Source organism: Rhineura floridana, chromosome 2 (assembly GCF_030035675.1).
Source record: "Rhineura floridana isolate rRhiFlo1 chromosome 2, rRhiFlo1.hap2, whole genome shotgun sequence".
NCBI lineage: Eukaryota > Metazoa > Chordata > Lepidosauria > Squamata > Rhineuridae > Rhineura > Rhineura floridana.
In genome coordinates, this window is record NC_084481.1 from 173,153,430 (window position 1) to 173,177,178 (window position 23,749).

The 23,749-nt window shown below is 42.4% G+C and overlaps 1 protein-coding gene across 1 annotated transcript in view; it reads right to left on the reverse strand.

Annotated features, from left to right (window-relative positions):
• Positions 1-23,749, reverse strand: part of RYR3 (ryanodine receptor 3) — a 481,871-nt gene that overhangs the window by 79,212 nt on the left and 378,910 nt on the right. Inside the window, exons 79-85 of the mRNA XM_061612803.1 lie at positions 21,277-21,336; positions 20,578-20,677; positions 19,752-19,831; positions 19,309-19,385; positions 13,351-13,424; positions 12,560-12,640; positions 11,509-11,597 (exon numbers count right to left, since the gene is read on the reverse strand). Coding sequence (XP_061468787.1) covers positions 11,509-11,597; positions 12,560-12,640; positions 13,351-13,424; positions 19,309-19,385; positions 19,752-19,831; positions 20,578-20,677; positions 21,277-21,336 — 561 coding nt within the window. The remainder of the gene's footprint in view (positions 1-11,508; positions 11,598-12,559; positions 12,641-13,350; positions 13,425-19,308; positions 19,386-19,751; positions 19,832-20,577; positions 20,678-21,276; positions 21,337-23,749) is intronic.

The following is a 23,749-nucleotide window of genomic DNA, read 5'->3' on the forward strand; positions in this document are numbered from 1 at the left end:
CTGGTGTCGCGTATCGGGAGAAGAACCTCTGCACCTGCCGGTTGACACTGGTGGCAAAGAGGTCTACTTGAATGTGGCCAAAACGTTCCATTATTTGACGAAAGGACTGTGGGTGAAGTCTCCATTCTCCTTGAATCAGCTTCTCCTGACTGAGCCAGTCCACTTGGCTGTTGTCCTCCCCCTTGAGATATTCTGCCGCTATCGAGACGATATTGGTCTCCGCCCACTGGAAGAGGAGAAAGGCCTCCTTCTGAAGAATGAGGGAGCGTGTGCCTCCCTGACGGTTTAAATACGATTTGGCCGACACGTCTGTTCTGACAAGCACTGCCCCTAACCGTCTGGTGTTTGCAAAGTGCCTGAGGGCCAGACGGACTGCCCGTAGTTCGAGTAGGTTGATCGGCAGTGCAGATTCCTGAGCTGACCACGTGCCTTGAATCATCTGCCCGTCGCAGGTGGCTCCCCATCCAGATAAGCTGGCATCGGATGTTATCAGGGTGTGGAGTGGATCCTGGAAAGGGATGCCTCGCGTCAGGTTGGGCTCTTGGGTCCACCAGAACAGCGACTGACAAACCTGTGGTGACAGAGCGACCATGCGGTGGTGCCTGGATGCTATGCCGTTCTGGAATGGCAGCAGCGCCCACTGAAGAGTGCGGGAATGATGACGTGCCCATGGTGTCGTTTGGAACGTGGATACCATCAAACCGAGAAGTGCTGCCAACTCCATCAGGTCTGTAGAGGGGGAGGATAGGACATCCCACGCCACTTTGCAGATCTTGCTGATCCTGTCTGGAGATAGCGTAATGAGGCCATTTTGAGAGTCTATAGTCGCTCCCAAATGTGTGATGCGTCTGGACGGAAAGAGATGACTCTTGGCTTTGTTGATCAGGAAACCGTGATCCTTTAGACAGGTCAGGGTGACATGGAGGTCCTCCCATGCCTTGTGTAACGATGGTGAGCGGATCAGAAAATCATCCAGATAAGGAAAAATATGAATCCCCTGTGTCCTGAGGTGTGCCACCAGGGTAACCACTATCTTGGTGAATGTCCTGGGAGCAGACGACAGGCCAAAAGGCATAGCCCTGAATAGATAATGGTCTTGTCCCACCGCGAAGCGCAGATACCTTCTGTGAGGTGGAAAGATTGGTACGTGCAGGTAGGCTTCCTTCAGGTCGATGGATGAGAGGAAGTCCCCTAGCCTCAGCGCTTCTTGATGGAAAGTAAGGTGTCCATACGAAATTTGCGGTACTTTATGAAGCAATTTAGATTCTTGAGGTCTAATACTGGCCTGGATTGCAAGGCCAGATCGACCTGGGAGGTGTTGCTGGGACTTAAGTTGGTTGCGCTGTCTGTTCCAGAAGGGACGGCTGGAGCGGGCATCCTTCTGCCTTCCAAAGGGACGTGAGCCCCGAAAGGACTGCGACAAGTGATATGGATGGAATGAGCGGCGAAAGGTCCTTCCATCCTCCCTTTTTCTGGTGGATGGCATGGATGTTTTCTTTTCCTTGGTTTCTAATATGTTCGCGAGGGCAGTGTCCCCAAATAATTTGCCACCCACGTAGGGTTCCGAGGCAAGATTCGAACGAGCTGCAGGGTCTGCATCCCAATGTTGAAGCCAAAGGGTCCTTCGCGTGAAGATCCCTGCAGTGAGAGACCTAGCTGCAAACTGCATGGCATCCATTGACGCATCTGCCATGAAGGTAACTGCCCGAGAGACCTTCAGCAGAGATTTGTGTATCCGGGCTGCATCCTGCTGTGGGCCATCTAGCAGGTCTTCCAAACAGAGTAGGGAGGCTCGAGCAAACACAGAAGAGGCTGCTGCTGCCCTGATTCATAGCGCACTAGCTTCGTGCACTCTTCTAAGTCCCTGGTCCATCTTGCGCTCAGTGGTATCCTTAAGGTGAGCGTCTGAGTCTTTAGGATTCAATGATGGGTTCAATAGATTGACTATAGGCGCGTCTATGAGCGGGACTTTCAGCTGATCCATGATCGGTTGTTCCAGTGTATAATATTTGTTGGCTACAGAAACCGATTTTTTGAATTGCAAGGGAATGTCAAATTCTGATTTGAGCTTCAATACTCTAGACCTAGGCTTTGGATCTGGACATACTGCTGAAACTCTCGAGGAGGGTGGAGTAGGAGGATCCTCTGTAGAGGTGAGGGTAAGAGCCTCCATCGCCTTGCATAGCAGAGGAAGGAAATGAGCCTCTTGAAATATTCTAGTAGATAAAATCTCCTCAGATTCTGATTCCCCACTCCATTCCTCTTCATCCAAGACAATCAAGTCATTTTCTGTGTCTATGAGCTCCTGCTCTGGGAGCTGAAGGTGTCTGCCCTGCGATGCAGCATAGGGGTCTGGGGATGTGCGGCCCGGGGAAGGGCGTGTGTTTGCCCTCGAGTGACCTGTAGGCAGGTGCCTTGAGAGTTGTGAGCCTGATGTAGTTTGAGAAGACAAATCTCTAGTCAGATCCATTAAAAGGGCATCCTTAAGCTGCTCTTTTAATTGTTGAATTGAGTGTGCTGAAAGCTGTAGCTGAATAGGGCGAGCTTGAGGGTGAGATGGATAAAGCCTGTGTCCACCAGCATCATGAATTTGTTGGACAGGGATTGGCTCCTCCAAAAACCCTGTGAAGGCCTCGGGAGAGGAGGTGTCAGAAAAAATAGCGTCTAAGGAAGGGTGAGACTGGCCACCTTCCTCATCAGATAGGGGTTCCAGGTCCCTCTGGTCGCTTGAATGGTGGGAGGAATATTGACCTTCTCTACAGGTTCCCTTGTGTGGAACAGGAATCCTGCCTTCTGCAGTCACCCTGCCCGCCAAAACCTGAGCCTCAGCCACCTCGTGCCTGACGGTAGAGGGGCGGGCCACCGCTGTTTCGGAATGATCCCCTGAAGAATGAGCCTGCTCTGATCCCAGGATGGGAATGAGTTCTGGCACTGCGCCTGTTGCTGGTGTGTGGGGAAGCACTTTCGACCCCTTTGAGAGGTGCTTTGTTTTGTGTGTGGCTTTCCCCATAGCGGGCACACACTGCGGGACTTAAGGGGTTAATGAAAATGTGAATGGAAGGCTCCCACTGGTAGTGACTGACAACGCTGTTTAATAAGCTGCTGGGCAAAGCAGGAAGATTAGAAGCGGTTGCCGCCGACCTGCTATGGCATCTGCGCGTCTGCCTCCCCCCCCCCGCTATGGAGCAGGGAAAACGAAAGCCGCTTGAAAAGGGAGCGCGAAAATCCTAGGCGTGGGCCTGAGTTCCGAGCTCCGGTGAAAATCGCCTCTAAGGCTAATGCTGCCGACGCTATGAGTTGATGACTAGAAGGAACGGTAGCGAATTCGGCCGGGAAGGGAGCCTAAAGAGGCCAACGGCCCCAGGAGCCGTGGGGAGGGGCTGGATGCTCCTCGCCACCGAGAAAGATCAGGAGGAAAAGACACAAGGAGTTTTTTTTGTTTTTTTTTAAACTTTAAACTTTACACAGCAGGGGAAGACAAAACATATACTGAGGGCAAGAAACAGCAATAACCAACGGGTAAGACTTAAAAGACAAACAATACAAGCCTGAACCCACGGAGACAGAGAGGAATCAACCAGATTCGGTGAAGGCAAAAGAGAAAACTGCGGACGGAGCAGGCGCAGACTAGTAACGGACCTACAGTAAAATGTCAGCAGTACTCTTTTGCCTTCAACCACTAGGTGGAGCTAGTTACCCACCTGATATCATCTTTCCATGCACAGGAGAAAGTGTATCAGTTTGTCAAAAAGGCTTTATTCAGGAGATATAAACCTTTAGAGCCCCATGAACATGCTAGGAATACCAAACTTTCTCAGTTGGATGGACAGGAGAAGGACAGGAAGAAGGTAAGATAAGTTCCTGCGACAGTGAAAAGGGGACCTTAGAATGAAATGAAGAGTTAGTATGGAGAATTACTCTATCCTTATGGAAGGTGCAGCAGTTCTTGACCACAGAAATGTCACTGAGCTCTGAAATCCTCCGAGCAGACATGACTACCACAAGGAAAAGAACCATGAAGGAAAGAAGACAAAGTGACATGGAGTTCAAGGGCTTTAAGGGAGACTTTTGAAGAGCAGTCAAAACATTGTATAAATCCCAGGTAGGGTAACAATGTTGAGTTGGAGGTGAGGATATAGTGGTTCCACACAGAAAATGCTTCAGGAATGGATGAGACCCCGAAGGCCAGAGACTTGGACAGAATGGCTGACAGAGCTGATGCCTGCCATCACAGAGAATTGGGCCTGAGATCAATAATTAGTCCATCCTGAAGGAAAGATTTAAAAGAAGATTAGGCTTTAAAAGAAGATTAGACAGCTTCATGGATGATAAGGCTAACAATGGTTACTAGCCATGGTGGCTGTACTCTGCCACCACAGTCAGAGGCAGTATGCTTCTGAAAACCAGTTGCCGGAAGCCACAGGAAGGGAAAGTGCTCTTGCACTCAGATCCTGCTTGCACGCTTCCCATGGGCATCTTGTTGGCCACTGTGAGAATAGGATGCTGGACTAGATGGGCCACTGGCCTGATCCAGCGGGCTCTTCTTATGTTCTTATGATAGATAACATCTTGTTAATGTCCACTTTTCTGGGAACCAAATCCTTCTTCAAGCACCAAGTTGAATATGTCTTCCATGTACAATCACAAAGGTGGAGTGTAGAAGGATGCCCAGATGCCACCAGAGTACCATTTATCGAGGGTGGAAGTCATGACTTCAGGAGCTGCTTCTGCTTCAGAAATTGCTTCTGCTTAATAAAGGTTCAGCCAGGCTGGATTTGGATGGTAGAGACAGTCCTGAGGCAACAGGACCTCTTTGAGAAGTAGGCGCCTGGGTAGGTGCTGTTGTGAAACTGAGAATTTCTGAGAATCAAGGTCTCAAGGGCCTAAATGGAGCCACCAGAATAACTTTTGCTCCTTTTTCTCATATCTTTTTTCCAAAACTCTGGAGAGGAGCAGTATGGGAGGAAATGCATATAACAGCCCTGGGGGCCATGGGGAGATTAGAGTATGTGCTTCTTCTGCTGAAGAAACCACATAGCAGAAGAAGAGCCTTCTGACCTGATGATTGAGGGGGGAAGCAAACTGGTCCATCTTTACCTTTCCAAAGATGGCCATAGTGTCTCTGAATGTGAGGTGGTGAATTGTGGAATCTGGGGGGAGAAGAGAAAGAGTGGATTGCTTGGTGGGGTTTGAGAGAGTTGTTTGTCAGGAGAGAGTGAAGAAGGAGGGAGGTGGAGTTTGGATTAGTATTGAGTAAAACCATATGCTTATGTGCCTTAAGAAGAAATCCTGTTAATCTTGTTAGTTTTGTTATCTGTAATAAATACTTAATTTGGTTTACCAAAGGCCTGATCCTTGGCTGGGGTTTCACAGACCAGAAGGGAGGGTAAGGTAATGACCAAGGCTGAAGGGGAACTGTAACAAATGGTGGCAGCGGTGAAGAGAATAACAATACCAGTATTCAGAGTCTCTGGGAATACTAGTATTGGGACGTTACTGGTGGTTGCCTAGCAGGGGGATCTGTTGAGATCTGTGCTAGAGCGGATAGGTAAACCATAAGAGAGTGCGGTCCGGACTGGTGGAGTCCCTGGTGGTGCCTAGAGACAGGCAGTAACCACGAGCAGGTAGGAACCTGACAGGGAGAGCCAGGGAAGGACGCATCACATCCCCCCGTGATGAACTTGCTCAACTAATCTGCTTGAACATTGTTCTCCCCTTCCAAATGCTCCGCCACAAGGGACTCTAGATGGGCTTCCACCCAGTGTAGGAGATCAGATGCCTCTGCATGAAGCATCAGTTTTATGCTTCCCCCAGTGATTTACAACAGCCTTGGCTGTGACATTCTGTTCTGACCAGAACTGCCCTGAGGAGCATCAATGTGACAAAAAACTGAAGGGCCAGACGGATCGTTCAAATCTCTAACAGACTGATGGGAAGGAAAGCCTCCTCCTAGGACCACTTACCCTAGCCATCTGCCCCTTGCATATAGCTCCCTAGCCTTTCAGGCTGGCATCTGATGTGACAATTGTCCAGGGAGAGTCCCTGAGTAGAACCACCCTCTGAAGATTGGTTTCTACCATAACAGAAACTGACAAACTGGTTGGGACAGACACATCCAAATATGATGCTTGGCTACAATATTGCAATACTTCTGCATTTGTGAGTCTGTGTTGGAACCATCAAGGGGCAATCCATTCCATCTGCCTTGCCCCAAACCTCTCCCTGGACCCTTAGAAGGAAGAGCTGCTGTTTGAGAGTGAGACTGTGTTGGGACCATAAAGGGGCATGCTTTTCCCACCTGCCTTGCCCCTTCACCCCATTTTTTTTGACATCTTCCTGGGAACTGCCCTTTACCAGGAAGATGGATGTGTTTGGCTTTTAGTTATTGCTACTTTTAAAAAATGTTATAAATTTGTTGTCTTAAATTTTTGCAAATTGTATTGTTCTTTTCTTCCATTTTGTATTCTGTATATTCTTTGTGAGCTGCCTTGTGGCCTTTTTGAAAAACATTTTTAAAAATGGCAGCAGGGCTATTGAAGAGGCCAAGTGTGGTGCCTCACCCATAGTTATCTGGATTGCTGAGACCATAAGGCCTAACATTCCTGCCAACTTCATGAGATCCACCAACTGGGATGCCAGGACAGAACAGATAGCAAACCAAATCTTGGTAGCTCATTCTAGCAACAGAAAAACAACTTGTATCTCCATATCTATTAAGGCCCCTAGGTGGAGAATGTGATGAGATGGACACAGTTGACTCTTCATTTGTTTGAGCAGAAAGGCATGATTCTTTAGGCATGCCAGTATGACATGAAGATCTTCCCAGACTTTTGGGAGGGCAGGAGATCAAATCAATAGATCATCTAGATAAGGATAGATGTGAATCCCTTGTAATCAAGGTAAGCCACCAGAATGACCATGATTTTTGGGAACACCCTGGGAGCTGATGATAGACCAAAGGTACTGGAAGAGGTGGCCATCAACCACAAACCTCAGACAACACCTATGGGGCCAGAAGATAGAAACATGGTGATAGGCTTTCTTGAGATCAATTGGTAACATGAAATTCCCCCTCCTGCATTAAATTCAAGTACTCTTGTTGGCCTCTGTTGTTAGAATGCTGTCTACTCTAGAATGGGCAATTGGGTCGAAAGTCCTCTATGGGCTGGTCTGGTGGAACAAACAGACTGAATGGCCATTTATGGATGGTAGGTCTATGAAAGGAATACTTCTCCTCCTCCTTCTTGGAAGATGGCATCATGTTCTTTTTATCTTTGGACTTCACCAACATATCTGCCAGAGCCACTTTGCTGAAATGCTTGCCCCCAACATATGGCTCAGTGGCTAAGTTAGATTGAGCTGTACCATCCACTTCCTAATGGCACAGCCAAAGGATCCTCCTTGTGAACATGCCCACCATGAGGATCCATGCAGGGAATTGCTCTACATCCATGGAAGCATTGCCCACAAAGCCTACTGCCTGGGAAATCTTCCAAAAAAAACTGTAAACCCTAGCTGGATCCTGCTGAGGTCCATCGAAAAGATACTCTAGCCAAAGGAGAGAGGCCCTGGCAAATACCAGTGCTGAAGCAGCTGCCTGCACTGACAAGGCACTAGCAGCATGAACTCATCACAAACTCAGGTCCATTTTACATTCTACCATGCCTTTAAGCTGTGCATCTGAGTCTTTTGGATAGAGTGAAGGATTCACGAAGCCCACAGTGGGTCAATCAATGAGGGGAAGCTTCAACTGATCCTTAAAAGACTGCTCCAGAACATAATACTTATTGGCTGTGGAAACAGACTTTTTATATTGCAGAAATTATCAATTTGGATTTCATGATCTTAGGCAGCAATGAAGGAAGCTTCACCACTCTGGATTTTGGCTTAGGGTCTGGTCACACCACTGCTACTCTGGATGAAGAGGAGGCAGGGGATTTGTCAGGCATGTTCAGATCCAGTGTTCGCCATCACCTTGCATAATGAGGTTAGATAGTGAGAGTCCTCAAAGAGGCAATTTTAGGCATCTTCAGATTCTGACTTACCACTCCATTCCTCCTTGTCTAAAATAATCAGATCAGGCTCAGGATCCTCTGCCCTGTCTGGAGGATCTCTTCTGGGTAGATTGGCATGCTGCCCTAGTGTCCATCCCCTAGGTACAGAATGGGGATCTAGAGAGACATGGGCAGATCTGCATGTGCCTGAAGTGCCAGCTGTGAAGCAGATGGAGTGCCCAGTTGTGAAGAGGACTATGACTGCTGTGGCAGAGAAGAAGAACCCAGTGCAGCAGGAAGTTGCTGAGTGGAATTAGACTGGAGTTGAAAAGTAGCAGCTTTTTGAAAGGTCAGCCAAAACAGCTTCCTTCAATTGCTGTAATATATTGGCTGATAACTGCAATTGAGGAGGTGGGGCAATTGTGACACCACAGGTGGCAATGCAGCTAGTGCAGTAGACTGGGAAACTTGGCTTGGCAATGAGGGGCATAAAGGCTGAGACATGGAAATGTCCATAAAGCCCCTAAAGTCCTCAGGGGAAGACAATGTAGATCCATTTGTGTCTACCCTCCCCTTCATCTACTCCTCAGCTCTGAGAGACCTATGCAGCATCCTTTGCAACCCTCCAGTCAGTTCTGGTCACTAAGGCACCCCTGCCCCCTCCTCCACCTTCTCCAAGACGATCCCAGCCACTGGTGAGTGAGAACGACATGTTATGCCACTACTCTCTCCCCTGTCCTGCAGCTCTGTTATGGTAATGGGTCTTAATGTTGGGGTGGATGCCTCCATTGTCTCCCTGCCTGCTGGTGGATGCCTCCATTGTCCCTGCCTGCTACAGTAGAAGGAGCCAAACACCCTCTGGCCTATTGGAAGAGGGGTTGGTCTGAGGTTCTACTGGCAGAGAGCACTTCTGTATCAAGCGTTATGGCAGGATCAGCAGCAGTAGTAGTTGAGATTTCTGGGTGGGCACCAACAATTTAACTGTCCCATGGCCCATGAACTGAAGGCTGATAGACAATGGGACTAGTGGGGTTTATAGGGATGGGGGGATGGGTAATATGGAGGGGTGACAAAGTAAAAAATGACAAAGGTTGACTGCAAGGGGGTGCAAAGGAAAAAACAAACTGATGGTCTGTTGAAAGGAGCAGGGATTGCAATTGAATGGGGGGGGAGGAAAAAAACAAATGAACAGGGAAACCAGGGATGGTGATCTCTTCATCCCTGAGGGAAACAGCAGAACAGTACCAAATGTAGGAAAAGGCCGAGACAGAAAGATGAGCACTAAAAGGGTTTTTTTTTTACTTTTGTGAAGAAAAATGGTAAGACGCACAAAGGTATGAAGCACGGAAAGTATAAGTAGACACTAAATGACAGAAAAATAACACATAAAATACATGCCTGAACCAATAGAAGCAAGCAGAGAGCATGAACACAACCACGCCTAGTGAAGGCAGAAAAGAACTGTTCCCTGGGGTTAAGGAAGAACTAGAAGACAAAGGAAAACTGAACAGCGCTTTTCTGCCTTCAACCACAAGGTGGAGCTCATCCCATCTGAGATCATTTTACATGCATGGGAGAAGCAGTAATTTTTAAATTCTCTTTCTCAGTCACTATTCCTCTAGACCAGATGTGGGGAATCTGTGGCCCTCCAGATGTTGTTGGACTCCAATGCCCATCAACCTCAGTCATCGTGGCCAATCAATAGCTGCCCTTCTTCATGTGGTGGCAGAACAAAAAAACTAAGAGAGTGACTTCATCAATGGAAGTTTGAAGACTCTACACCTCCCTCTGAGTGAGAATTTATTTTTTCAAACATTAACACCACAGTTTCTGTCTAAGTTGCTAAGCTGCTTATAATAAAATCACTAAAATACAATTAAGGCAATCAGTGAAATAATTAATGTCAGCAGTAGTGGGAGGGAAACACAAAGGTATAAAGTAGCCTAGTTACCCACAGCATTAACTGTATTTAAAAAATAACTATGGTTTAATGTGAACAAGCAACATGCTGATGCACTCTGTTCAAAAGTCCATGTTTTACTTCTCTGTCACTCCTTATTTAGTTGTACCAGGTTATACCAGGAAGGCTGGCCCTCTTCTCATGAATGCACAGGGTCGAGGGTTCTTGCTTTCTCCCTTCCTCCGTATCTACATAGAGTCCTTGTATGTGAAATGTTAGTTCACCTAAGCTCACAGGTCATAAAAAGCAGTTGTCCAATGAAGGCAGGGGATAGAGGAGGTTGCACTCAAGCTTTCTTGAGTCTAGGGGGGTACAAGAAATTTTCTGTTTGGGAGTCAGACCTCAGACAGCAGAATAATCTTTATAATACATGCTATTTATTCTTATCTTGCACACTATATTTAATAATATATATTCTAGGTGGCCTTAATCATCATTGCAGAAACAGAAAAACAGGAATACATATCAGCATGAAAGAAGTTGCTGAATATTCATTTAATAAGACTTTGAAGGTACACCTTATTTAAAACAAGTTACAATAGGTGGAAGACTTGAGTTAAACTCTAAATCATATTGCAGAGCCAAAGTTACAAAATATTTGGAAATACATGACATGATACATCACCCATCAGATGTCATGGATGGAATAGATGGATGGTTCTCCTGCTTTCTTCGACCTCCCACTCCAGCAGAGCTGAGGAGTAATGAGTGCTATAAAACCTGGCCTTTTCCGTACTTTCTTATCAAAGGGAAGAGTGCTCCCATGGCCTTCTTATCTACTATTGTCTGTTCACTGTGACTCTTTATGCAACTTTTCAGGTTCTTCTTCAAGTCATTAGCCAGACACTCCTAGTGGGTCTTCTATCCTCAACAGCTTAACTTCACCATATAAAGAACTTCCTTATTTAAACTTCCAGAGTGCTGTGTGACTGCCTAGAGTTCCTTATCTCTTTGTACTCTGTTTCATAAGAAAACATTGCTTTGTTCAGAAGGGAGGGCTGGAAAAGGCCATTTTAAAAGAGAATGCAGCTAAAAAGCTATGAACTAAGCAATTATAAGCAAATGCTAATGATTTCAGCACATTTTACGCACATTTTAAGCCAATATCTGGGCTGGCCCATTACACAAGGAAGAAACAAACCCGAGGTTGGCTTAGTGTTATGTGCAAACTAATGTTCCAAACAAACCACGAGCAGAAGCCAAGCTTTACGCTTTGGAGAGAGAAAAACTATAAGCGCTAGTTTGCATGTAACGCAAAGCCAGTCTCTACTTTGTTTCCTTCCTGGTGCAACAAAGTCAGGAACAGAAGAAGAACAAAGCATGGACTTCTGAGCAGCATGCACCAGTACAATGCTTCTTCATGTTAAACCTTAGTTAATTTTTAATAGTTTTAACTATGGTTTAACGTTACATGCCAACTGGGCCAATGTTATAGAAGCTCTAAGAGAGCAGGACAGAACCAACAACAGTGGTGAAAGCCAAAAGTCTATAACAATGCATGGACTTTCCAACATAGGAATTAAATCAAACAATAAAAATTACTCTCTATTTTACCTGAAGACGCAAAAGATAATCAACAGTACTTATAATAATATTAACTGTTGTGGTATTGCCCATCTGAGTGCGCAGGTAGTTCTGAAAATCTGAAATGTAAAATAAAAGGTGATAAATGAAGGTACAATATGAAAACATTCACTAATATTTCCATATGAGATTTATTGTTCGGTTTATGTTTTATGTGTTGTATGGTTTTCTTTTATTTTTGTCTAGATATTTTTATAATTGTTATATTTTCTTTTTGAAGATATGCATATTGCTGCGATTTATTGTTCAGTTATGTTTATTTAAAATGTGATATATTCATTTTCTTTTACTATCAATTGTACCAAATGTGATGGTATATTGCTTTTATGTTGTAAACTGCCCAGAGAGCTTCAGCATGGGGCGGTATAAAAGTGTAATAAATAAATAAATAAATATGTATGCTAATATAGAACATTTATTAGACTCCCAACTCCCATGGTTGGGGATTATGGGAATTGGGAGTCCACAGTTAACTTGAAGGCACCATCTTGGTTATCCTTGATATAGAAAATGGAAAATCTGAGTTGCTTGGTAACTGTAGCTGGTGAATACAACCACAGAAGCAGTGATATGACAGAATAGCATTATTTCCTAAGCAGGAGCTATCAGAAATTGTATAGTTTCTTGCACAGCTTATTTTACCAGTTATAATATGCAAAATTTATAAAATGGCAATTTGATTTCTAGTTAGAAATAACTACTACATATCAAAATGTTTTTTGAGAATTCTGAGGTATCATTGCATCTGAGAAACTGATTAATTAATTCCTTATCTAAAGAAACTGAAAATTAGTTTAGACAAGGTATTGGGTGGTAGTCAACGCGAGTCCTACTCAGAGTAGAGCTATTTAAGTTAACAAACATGGCAAACTTAGGTTCACTACTTTCAATGGGTCTACTCTGAGTAGGACTTAGTTGATGATAACCTATTGTTTTTATTCCCCTCAAGGAAGAATTTCAATTGAATAATAAATTACCAATTGAATAATAAATTACTGAAATTTAATGTCAACCCACTTACCGTTGTTATGACCTTCACACAGCAGTTGTAAAAATCTAAACAGATCTTTAGTAAACTCATCATTCTGCAGTACTTTCTCACCTTGAAAATACACAGTACAATGAATTATGCAATCATCGGTTGTTTGTAAAACATGCACAACTAATAGTCTTCCAATAGCATCCTTCAAACTAAGTGATTTTAATAAAAATGCAAATACTGTAGGCTGATTTACAGTAATTTTTTAAAATAAATGTATTTGAGAGAATGATAAAAACTACAAAGCAGAAAAAGCAAAGCCAAAATATTTAGCACTCCAAATTCATTCATGATCAAAACTACAGGACTAAAGATCTATTGAAAATGGTTAGTCATTATCAAACCATGCCTTAAACATGAAAGACACTTCTTTAATTAAGCATCAACTTGCTTCTCCAAGCTCAACACGCAACTGGCTGCAGACCATGAAACTAAACCTAAAAAATGTCTGGAAAGATGCAATTAAAGAAGATTTCTTTCTCTGTTTGCAACACAGAATAGCATCAAAAGCTGTAAACCCAAACGTACCACGCTCACGTACGATGACTGTGGATCAAAGAAAAATAATAATACAGGATAAGCAAGTTATAAGTTACACCATATCTTTTGTTTAACTGTTTTTCTTGGAAAATAAAACAAAATTAGTATAATACTACATTATTTTCATGAGGCTATCAAAGGAAGAAAATCTTAAAAGACCTGATCCATTTGGTGTTAAAAAGGAAAAATGAAACACAACCCTTATGTGAATTAGAAGTATTTAGTATACTTACGAGTTCCTTCTTCAGTAACCATTCCAAGGCCTTCTGCTTTATTTTGCCTCTCAAAGGCATTCAAGTCAAGAACACTTTTATCAAACAAACAAACAAGAAAAGAAAGACAATTCAGAAAGAATTGCTGTATTTAATACCAACAGAAATTCTGAATGCTGGCATACAATAAACAAAACATCCAAACAATAAACATTTTAAAAGATTTAAAAAGGTGAAAACTGAAGGTTCAAAAAGGTTTAAAAAGGTGAAAAAGTTGGTGGATGGTCTCACTGATCTCTAAAGGGTCAAAGTTCCCTGCATAACTAGGGTTGCGATATTCCAGTTCCACAAATCCGGGCAGGCTAATTTGCATATTATGTAAATTATTTGCATATTATGCAAATTATTTGCATATTAATATTTGGATTGTCCAGTTGTTTTGTTTTTGTGCCTAGGAATTACCACCAAAAACTGGGGAAAGATGGGAGAAATCTTTTTTTTAAAAGCAACATTTTCAGCCTTAAATGCCTAGACTCTAGTTTCCAACACTATGGAGTATTTTTTGATTGATTAAGAGGATTTATATCCTGCCCTTCTGCTGTTAAAAACAGAGCTCAGCACAGCTTACAAATATAATAAAAACAATAAAAATACACAATCAATATAAAAACATAATAAAAACACAAAATAGCAACAAACATAAAGTAAGTCAGGGCAGCAGTACGGTTAACCATATACGATATATTTCAAAGATGTGATGGGTGGAGAAAAACAAGAAGCCAAAATGTTAGGAAAAGGAGTCTTTCACACCACATGCTCAGTTCTAAATACTGTTGCAGCACGTTTTACAAGTTCCTCCAGTATTTCACTGGTGCAGGCACTCAGACATTCAAAGTATCTGTATGTTTCTTAGGTTTTATAAAAGCAGAGCTTTGCTTAACTCAAAATTTCTTCTCCCTTTGATCAACCACATCTACATAGGTTCCACCTCCATACTTAAAATGAAACTGGGCCTGGAAGTGTGCAACAACCCCACACATACCTTGCTAATTAGATTACCAATGCCAGGATGTCTGTCTTATCAACGACTCTCCTGCTCCCCCTTCCCCCCCCCGGCATCATGAAAGACCCAGTCCTGGGCTCAGAAAGAAAATAAATATCTGGTCCTCTTCAAAGTATTGATAAGCCTCTTGTTTTAATTGAAATAATAATTATAAATTCTTGCTCTTATCACTAATGGGAGTTAATTATCTTGCATATGCTGCTGTTGCTTCTATGGCTGTAACGGAGTGAGGTTAAAGATAAGTGAAATGCAAATAGGAAAAAACAAAAACAAAAGGCAGTATCACTTTCCTAAATGTAATACCATACCAACCACAACAAGATTCCTAGGAGTAAGGCAGAAAACCCAGCATCCCACAACCAGTCAGGATTCATAACCAAAAACCCAAACTAAAAAAATCCTAGCAGACAGTCAGCCAAGGTCACAGAAATCCCCATGCAGCACAACTTGACCTGGGGACTGCAGTTAATGCAGAATGCTGCAGCACAATTGCTGACATGAGTGAGATCCTATCAGCACATAATACCTCTGCTCTGAAATCTGCATTGGTTGCTGATTTGCTACCAGGCCAAGTTCAAGCTGTGCTTTCCATGTTATGGGTGCCACATAGTACTTGTTCTGCTCTTCTAAGAAATCAGTCCTGTTAAGTGGCAGCAGCTACACTTTGGAACTCCTTGTCTATTGACATTAGGCAGACGCCTCTTTTCAGCACCTGCTAAAATCAGTTTTCTTGAGGCAAGCCTCTCCAGGCATGTGGAAGCTATTGTGTTTTTAAATCTGTTTTTAACTCATTGTTCGTTTTATTATTTTGAATGTTTTTAAGTATCAGTCCTTAACGCTTTTGACAATAATTTTATTTTTAATTCTTTCTGTAAACCGCTTTGACAATAAAGCGGTATATAAATGTTGTAAATAAAAATAAATAAATGTTGGAGTCACTGTGGCCCTTGAGTCTCTTATACTGATTCAGGCCATTTTGTACCATGATTTCTTAAATGCAACACCATACCAACCACAAGAAGATTCCTATGAGTAAGGCAGAAAACTAAGCATCTCACAACCAGTCAGGATTCCTAACCAAAAACCAAAAATATGATAAATGAAGAAATATTTATATAAGCATGACTATCAAATGTATTTATTATTTACACAAACTGTAAAGATATTTATACTGCAATCCTAAGTTTATTTATTCAGAAGCAAGTCCCAGTGTATTCAGTGGAGCCTACTCAAACAGGGACAGAAATGCAACCTCAAGTGATAAGCAACATATGGGATTAGCATTGCTTTTACAAAAAGATCTAACTCCTGCACACAAGAGCAAAAGAAACTGAAATATATATACTTACCCAATTTATGAGATTTTCAGATAAACCGGGGGGGGGGGAAACCACCATTTTGTTTTCTAGACACTGCCTCAGGTCAATGAAACTGAAACAATCCTGGCTTCTCTGATTGGCTGCAATGCTGAACGGGTGGGGTTAAGGCTACGAAGTGCTATAGTACTGTATACAGTACTGTTTAAAGAAAGATTTAACAGTCGGGGGGGCAGCTGACGTTTTTACGTATATCTCGAGAACCAGACCACCTAGAAACTTAATTTTTTTAAATTAAAGGTGAGAATCCGGGCCACCTAAGGGGCTAGCCGGGTGCCGGGTGGCATGCAAAGAATCCGGGTAAAACCCAGCTAACCGGGCAATATGGCAACCCTATGCATAACCCATGCCTGCTTTACAATATTCCTTCTATTGTTATCAGTGCAAGCAACTGTGTGAATACGCTGAGATGAAAATGAACCTAATATACTTTAAAAATATTTCTTCTGTCCCTCAAATCACAGTTTCAGTTGACTTCCTTTCAATTGTAATTACTACCATTTGCTGGAGACATAATTTTTTTGGAAAATCCAAAATCTTTTAAAGACTAATTAACAGAGCAATCTTAACCTCTGGCCATGAGGCAATGGGGCACAGCAGCAGAGAGCTCATGCAGACCAAGGCAGAAGATAATTGACTGGGTTTAAAAACAAACTGCTGTGCCTGCTCCAGGCTGGGGCAGCTGAGGGGGATCCAGGGGGTTTGGATCCACTGGATCCAAAGCTGCTAATGTCCCACCCCTGCCCTGCAATGCCCTGTTTTGGAGCTTTTTGCAGACTACTGCCAGCAGTAGCTTCCTGCTATATCTTAAACACCATACAAAGATGAGGGGATTAGGATTGCACTGTTATTATACAAACAGAGCAATTCTTTGCATGTCCATTCAGACTGAGTTTAATAGGACTTCCTCCAGGTAAGTGTGTACAGGAGAACAGCCTAAGGCTTAGGGCTTGCAGTAAACTCCAGTTTGGATGTGTTTGCAGCAGTTTGCATTCCCATTTCATTTGCATAGTCTACATGATGTTACCTTCAAACACAGCACCAGTCTCAATGCTTTTCCCCGATAAATCTAGGTTTAAGTGATATGTGGATAATCTGATAAACTGGGGAAAATTGGGCTCTAAACTGCTTCACTTGGGGTCATAGATTATTTGTTTCGGTGTTTTGAGGTGGGTGGATTAATTTTCATATTCTGCTCCTCCACTTTCCACCCCCACTACTTCCTCGATGCTTATATTTCGTTTCTGACCATGTTTGTAATTATTCTGGCACGCTCCTGAGCGCAATATATCCTCAGATCTGTGCAAAAATTGAAAACTACACAAAGATGAAATTCACACAAGTGAGTCACATTAAAACGTCTGTTGGAAGTGGGGCAAGAGCAACTCCTGTTTGGGTTCTTTTGTGTGTATCCCAGAAGGAAGATAGAGTTAGGGTCCTCCAGCTGGCTAGGCTTGCCTATCTTTACCTGTGCTATTGTCTACCTAACTTCCTTCCATTGTAAACTGATATGCTCAGGGAAGCTTATCTGCCCCTCCTTCCTTTGTCTTTTTCTTTGACTGTCCGAGGAGAGAGGAGACATCTTTGTCTTTGCTCTCTCTCCAGAGCCATGAGGGCAATACCCACGTCTGGGCATTGCACCTCCAACTTAGTTAGTTAGTTGGAACTAGGTATGCCTTTCCTATCTGCTATGTATTTCTATAAATAAAGTAGCTTTTCTTATTTTACTAAGTCTTAAGTCTCAGTGATCTAAATGCAGGGTAAAAGCCTGCTACTTAGGTAGATACACACACTGGCACACACGTATCTCAGACCGCTGACAATCTCTGCATATACAAATTTCCATAACAATGTCCACATTTGGAACATCAGTTTTAAGAATGTGCAGAATTCCAGATATATAGAAAATAAACAATGGAGAATCTGGCCACTCTGCTTTTTTCCCTCAATGCTCCGGAAGTGCACAATCATGCATGTCCAGTTCTTTTGCAAACAGAGGGAGTCAGAATATCAAATTAGAAGGTGGGGCTCACCAGTAAACATCAGGATTAATCTAACACACTGTAACACCCACTGGTATGGCAGGAAAACTCTGGCTTTGCAGCTGGAATTGAACCCGCTGTGTGGACCGTGCTAACCAAATACAACAGTAAAAAGTGTATTTGCAATGAGATAGTGCTCACATATGGACAAGCCCTTGTTTACTTGGAATTCGGATACACTGAATAATTGTTACTGTGCCTCAGTGAATGTTTTCATGTCCTGAAAATACAGATTTTTAATTTAGATTATTGTCTTCCTTATAGTCTAGACTGTATAGTCTGGAAGAATATAAAACATGCAGTAAAGCAATAATAACAGTAGTGTCACTGGGCCATCTATGTCCACTGATTATACCCACTGTGAATATACAGTTGTCCAGAAATATACATCACAATAAATGATGGTTTATTGTGGAGTCTGAACACAGCTATTCTGATTAAGTTCATGAAAGATGCAAAGAAAGAACAGTAAAACAATTCTTGGATCATGTGGCAATTCAATAAATAACAATTTATTCTGGTTGCCTTGTCTCAAAAAGGATATTGTAGTGTTGGAAAAGGTTCAGAAAAGGGCAAGCAGAATAGTCAAAGGGATGAAGCAACTCCCCTATGGGGAAAGGTTGCAGCAGTTGGGGATTTTTAGTTTAGAGAAAAGGTAAGAAGAGGTAACATAATAGAAATGCATATAATGCATGGCATGGAGAGAGTGGATACAGAAAAGTTTTTCTCTCACATGACACTAGAACTTGTGGATATCCAATGAAGCTGAATGTTGGAAGATTCAGGACAGACAAATGCAAGTACTATTTCACACACTGCATACTTAAACTATGGAATTCACTCCCACAGGAGGCAATGATGGCCACCAACTTGGATGGCTTTAAAAGAAGATTATACAAATTCATGGAGGATAAGGCTTTCAGTGGCTACTAGCAATTATGGCTGTGCTCTGCCTCCATTGGCAGAGTATGCAGTATGCTTCCAAATACCAGCTACTGGAAACCTCAGGGAAGGGGAGTGTTCTTGACTTAAGGCCTGCTTGTTGTTTTCCCATAAGCATCCGGTTGGCCATTGTGAGAACAGTATGCTAGACTAGATGGGCTGTTGGCCTGATCCAGCAGGCTCTTCTTATGTTTATGTTAACTGTTACAGTTCAGTACTAGTTAACCTTTAAAATTTGGTCATTTTTTCCCTGTGCACTATACTACCAGCTATCTCCAGGTATGGATTCATGTGGGGAAAAATGCAAGAATGAACCAGGAAATTCATGAATATAGCCATCAGCAATTCCTGTGATCACAATGGGGTGGATATCATCACAGTTGCAAAAACTGCTGCTGGTCGCTACCCATCTCTTATGCAAGCATCTAAATCCCAGTTCACATTGACATTTTTACATACAGTTGGGAGAGACAACAGAGAATAAGTATCCAACTTGTACTTGCAAACCAACACCCACACACAGTTAAAAGTATATCACTATATTTTATGACTTTACCTGCAAGACTGCATTAAGCCTGAAAGGCTCTGAAAAAATCCTGCATCTTTTTTCTCCTTCAGGTAGTCCAACATTTTCTGAAAAAGAGAGGTTGAACAAAATGTAACTGTCTAAGAATGCATTTGATTTTTCCCCTACATGGATAAAGAATTTGCCAATTTACTTAACCTAAGCTGAAATGATTCAGAATTATCTGTACATTTGTTTATTCATTCTCCCAAAATAACCAAATTCTCCTCTACAGTAATTAAACCTCAGTGCTTGAAACCAGCTGTTCCTAATCTTTGGGTCCCCAGATGTTGCTGGACTACAATTCCCATCATTCCTGACCATTGGCCATGTTGGCTGGGTCTGATGGGAATTGTAGTCCAACAACATTTGGGGTCTCAGTAAAATATTAACATTATGAAAGTAATATGCATATGACCATAAAATATGGTTACCTGTTGAACAACCGAGTTACCTCCATTTAGAACAGCAATGCCAAGTTTCAAGGTTTCAACTACCATGGAACCCATTTCACCTGTCAATCAAGAATAGAATAATCATATTAAAGTAAAGCAATAATTGTTTAAAAAATGTATGTAAGCAGCAGCACCTTAAGCTGTTTTTCAGATTTTCCAGTGTTTAAAAACAATGCTATGTGTGGAGCTGCTGTACCTCAGTGCATACACACAATCCCTTTGTACTTTGATTTGAGCTAATGTAATGCTAAAGTGAGTCTCAGTATAACCATTGCCAAAGTAAAGTAGATCATATGTACTCATAGCAATATTTATTTAAGTGCTGGTCTTTATTTAGTCAAAAAGACATTATCCACACACAAGAGGGAGGTATCAGCAGGCTTATGGGAACCCCCGTGTTTGCAGAAGTACAATTTTTTTTAAAAAAATCCTCAGGAGGAACCTCAAACAGCACAATGAGGACTGAGTATGTCCTGTGGCCACAGATTGCTGACTATCTTTTGGAGAGGATGGAAGGAAAATTAGTGACAAGGGGAATGGAATAGAGCATCTTGAAATAGGGCAGAAATAAAGCCAGACAAATATGGAGCACTCCACAGTGCAACATCTTCTTGCAGGTCCCACTCGGTTTTTGTTCTGGCATTCAAGGTCAGAATAATTTATTTTTATAAATTCTTATTTTTTACTGTAGTATGTGTAATGTACAACTATCACCTCCATTGTGACCTTAACACAGAATGGAATATATAGTATATCCAAAGAAACAAATGAATAACTAACTATTGAACGTTTTATAGAACATTACCTTTACTGGCACTAATCATCTGTAATACCATCTCAGCTGCTCCTCGTTCATGTAGTCGAGATTGCTGATAGAGAGTTTTCTGCTTTTCCGTTTCTTTTTCCTGAGTGAGAGAATATAAAGATGTACGTATTAGTGTTTCCTTGACATATAATGGTATCTGCCATTAGTAGCCAAAAACTGAGATTAAAGATAATACTAAACTGACTGTTTTACAGATTCACCCACAACCCCATTAAATCACAGTCAATATGACTAAATCAGCTGTGAATTGGATAATCAGACTAATAATCACCCGAGTGCAGCAACATCTGGTGTTTATTTTTATTATAGATTTCCATAGCACTTTTGTATAATAAGGATTCACTTGCAACTGAAGTAATAATGTGCATGAAATAAAAGCTTTGGAAGGAACAATTAAAATTTAAAAAGAATAAGAAGCTTTTCCAGGTGTATAGAACAAAAGGTAGGAAAAAATGAAGTGAAGGAGAGAAGGTGAAAATAAGGATGATAAAAATGTGGGCAGGATCAATCTCAAACACTGATTGCAATGACTGAAAATGTAATCATAATGTCACACATAAATATATATGTAGTTCTCAGAGAGAGTTTGTGTAAAATTTATAACTTCTGGTAGGTTGGTATAACTAGCTTTTTGAACTATGAGATAAAATAATTATCCTTGAAGAAATGCAAACTCACCTCAAATGTCTTCTCTTTTTCTTCTTCATCATGATCATCACCTTCTCCACTCTGACAGCTCTTTTCTCATTAAAAGGAAACAGATTCAGACTGAATTAAACTATGCTTTTTACTATTATTTGATCATATTATATTGAATGAGCAGGTCAAGTCAAGAGAAGGTTATTTTTTAATTTTTTTAAAATTTATATCCTGACCTTCATTCTAGAAGCAGCCCAGGGAGGCAAACAAAAATGCTAAAAGCAGCCTAAAACAGCATAAAAACAAAAAGCTTTAAAACATATTAAAACAAAACATCTTTAAAAATATCTTAAAAAGCAATTCCAGCACAGAGGCAGACTGGGATAAGATCTCTACTTAAAAGGCCTGTTGAAAGTGGAAGGTCTTCAGTAGGCATCAAAAAAATAACAGAGATGGCACCTGCCTAATATTTAAGGGGATAGAATTCCAAAGTGTCAGTTCTAAAACAGTAAAGGTCCGCTTCTTATGTAGTGTGGAATGGACCTCCTGATACGATGGTATCTGCAGGAGGCTCTCACCTGCAGAGCACAGTGATCGACTGGGTATATAAGCGGTAAGATGATCTTTCAGGTATCCTGATCCCAAGCTGCCTTGAACACCAAAACCAGAACCTTGAACTTGGCTCGGTAGCTAATGGGCAGCCAGCGCAATTCTTTCAGCAGCAGGGTGACATGTAGGCAATACCCTGCCCCAGTGAGCAGTTGTGCTGCCACATTTGGCACCATTCAGCTTCTGGAAAAACCTCAAGGGCAGCCCCACATAGAGTGCATTACAGTAATCCAGCCCGAAGGTTACCAGTGCAAGGACAACACAGTGGTCAGGCTATCCTGGTCCAGAAACAGATGCAGCTGTCTTATCAGCCAATGCTGGTAAAAGGCACTCCTAGCCACAGAGGTCACCTGGACCTCTATCAAAAAAGATGGATCCAGAAGCACCCCCAGACTACAAACTTGCTCTTTCAGAGGGAGTACGACCCCATCCAAAGCAGGCAATTGACCAATTATCCAAACTTGGGAACCACCAACCCACAATACCTCAGTCTTGCTAGGATTCAGGCTCCGCTTATTAGCCCCACCCACCACCGAGTCCACACACTGGTCCAGGGCTTGCATGGCCTCTCCCAATTTGGATGGTACAGAGAAACAGAGCTAGGTATCATCAGTGTACTGCTGACACCTCGCCCCAAATCTCCTGATCACTGTTCCCAAGGGCTTCAAATAGATGTTAAACAGCATTGGGGACAAGATGGTAGCCTGCAACACCCCACAGCACAACTGCCAGGGGTCCAAAAGACAATCACAATGCTATTCTCTGAAAACAACCCTAGAGATAGGATTGAAACCACTGTCCATAGTCAATGGTATCAAAAGTTGCTGAGAGATCAAGTAAGAATAACAGGGTTGCAGTCCCCCTATCCTTCTACCAATAAAGGTCATCATCCATCAGGGCAACCAAGTTCAGTTCCATAACCAGGCCTGAACCCAGATTACAATCAGTCCAGATTATTATTATTATTATTTTATTCAATTTCTATACCGCCCACAGCCAACGGCTCTCTGGGCGGTAAACAGCATAAATTTAAAATACAATATAATAAAATCACATATCAATACCACACACATAACAAAATTCCAAAGACTAAAAACATATTACATAATTGTTCTAGTATACTAAGATGTAATAAATATACTAAGAATATTAATATTAAAATGCCTGGGAAAAGAGGTATGTTTTAACCTGGCGCCGAAAAGAGAGCAAAGTTGGCGCCAGGCGCACCTCGTCAGAAAGGCTATTCCATAGTTCGGGGGCCACCACTGAGAAGGCCCTAGATCTTGTCGTCATCCTCCGGGCCTCTTTATGAGTTGGTACCCGGAGGAGGGCCTTCGATGTTGCACGCAGTGTACGGGTAGTTTCATATCGGGAGAGGCGTTCCATCAGGTATTGCGGGCCCGTGCCGTATAAGGCTTTATAGGTCAAAACCAACACTTTGAATCTGGCCCGGAAACATATAGGCAGCCAGTGCAAATGGGCCAGAACAGGTGTTATATGTTCGGATCGTTTGGTCCTAGTCAACAATCGGGCCGCAGCGTTTTGCACGAGCTGCAGTTTCCGAACCGTCTTCAAAGGTAGCCCCACGTAAAGTGCATTGCAGTAGTCCAATCTTGAGGTTACCAGAGCATGGATAACTGAAGCAAGGTCGTCGCTGTCCAGATAGGGATGTAGCTGAGCTACCAACCGAAGTTGATAGAACGCACTTCGTGCCACCGAGGCTACCTGGGCCTCAAGTGACAATGAAGGATTTAGAAGAACTCCCAGACTACGAACCTGCTCCTTCAGGGGGAGTGTAACCCCGTCCAGAACAGGTTGAATATCCACCATCTGATCAGAGAAACCGCTCACTAACAGCATCTCAGTCTTGTCTGGATTGAGCTTCAATTTATTAGCTCTCATC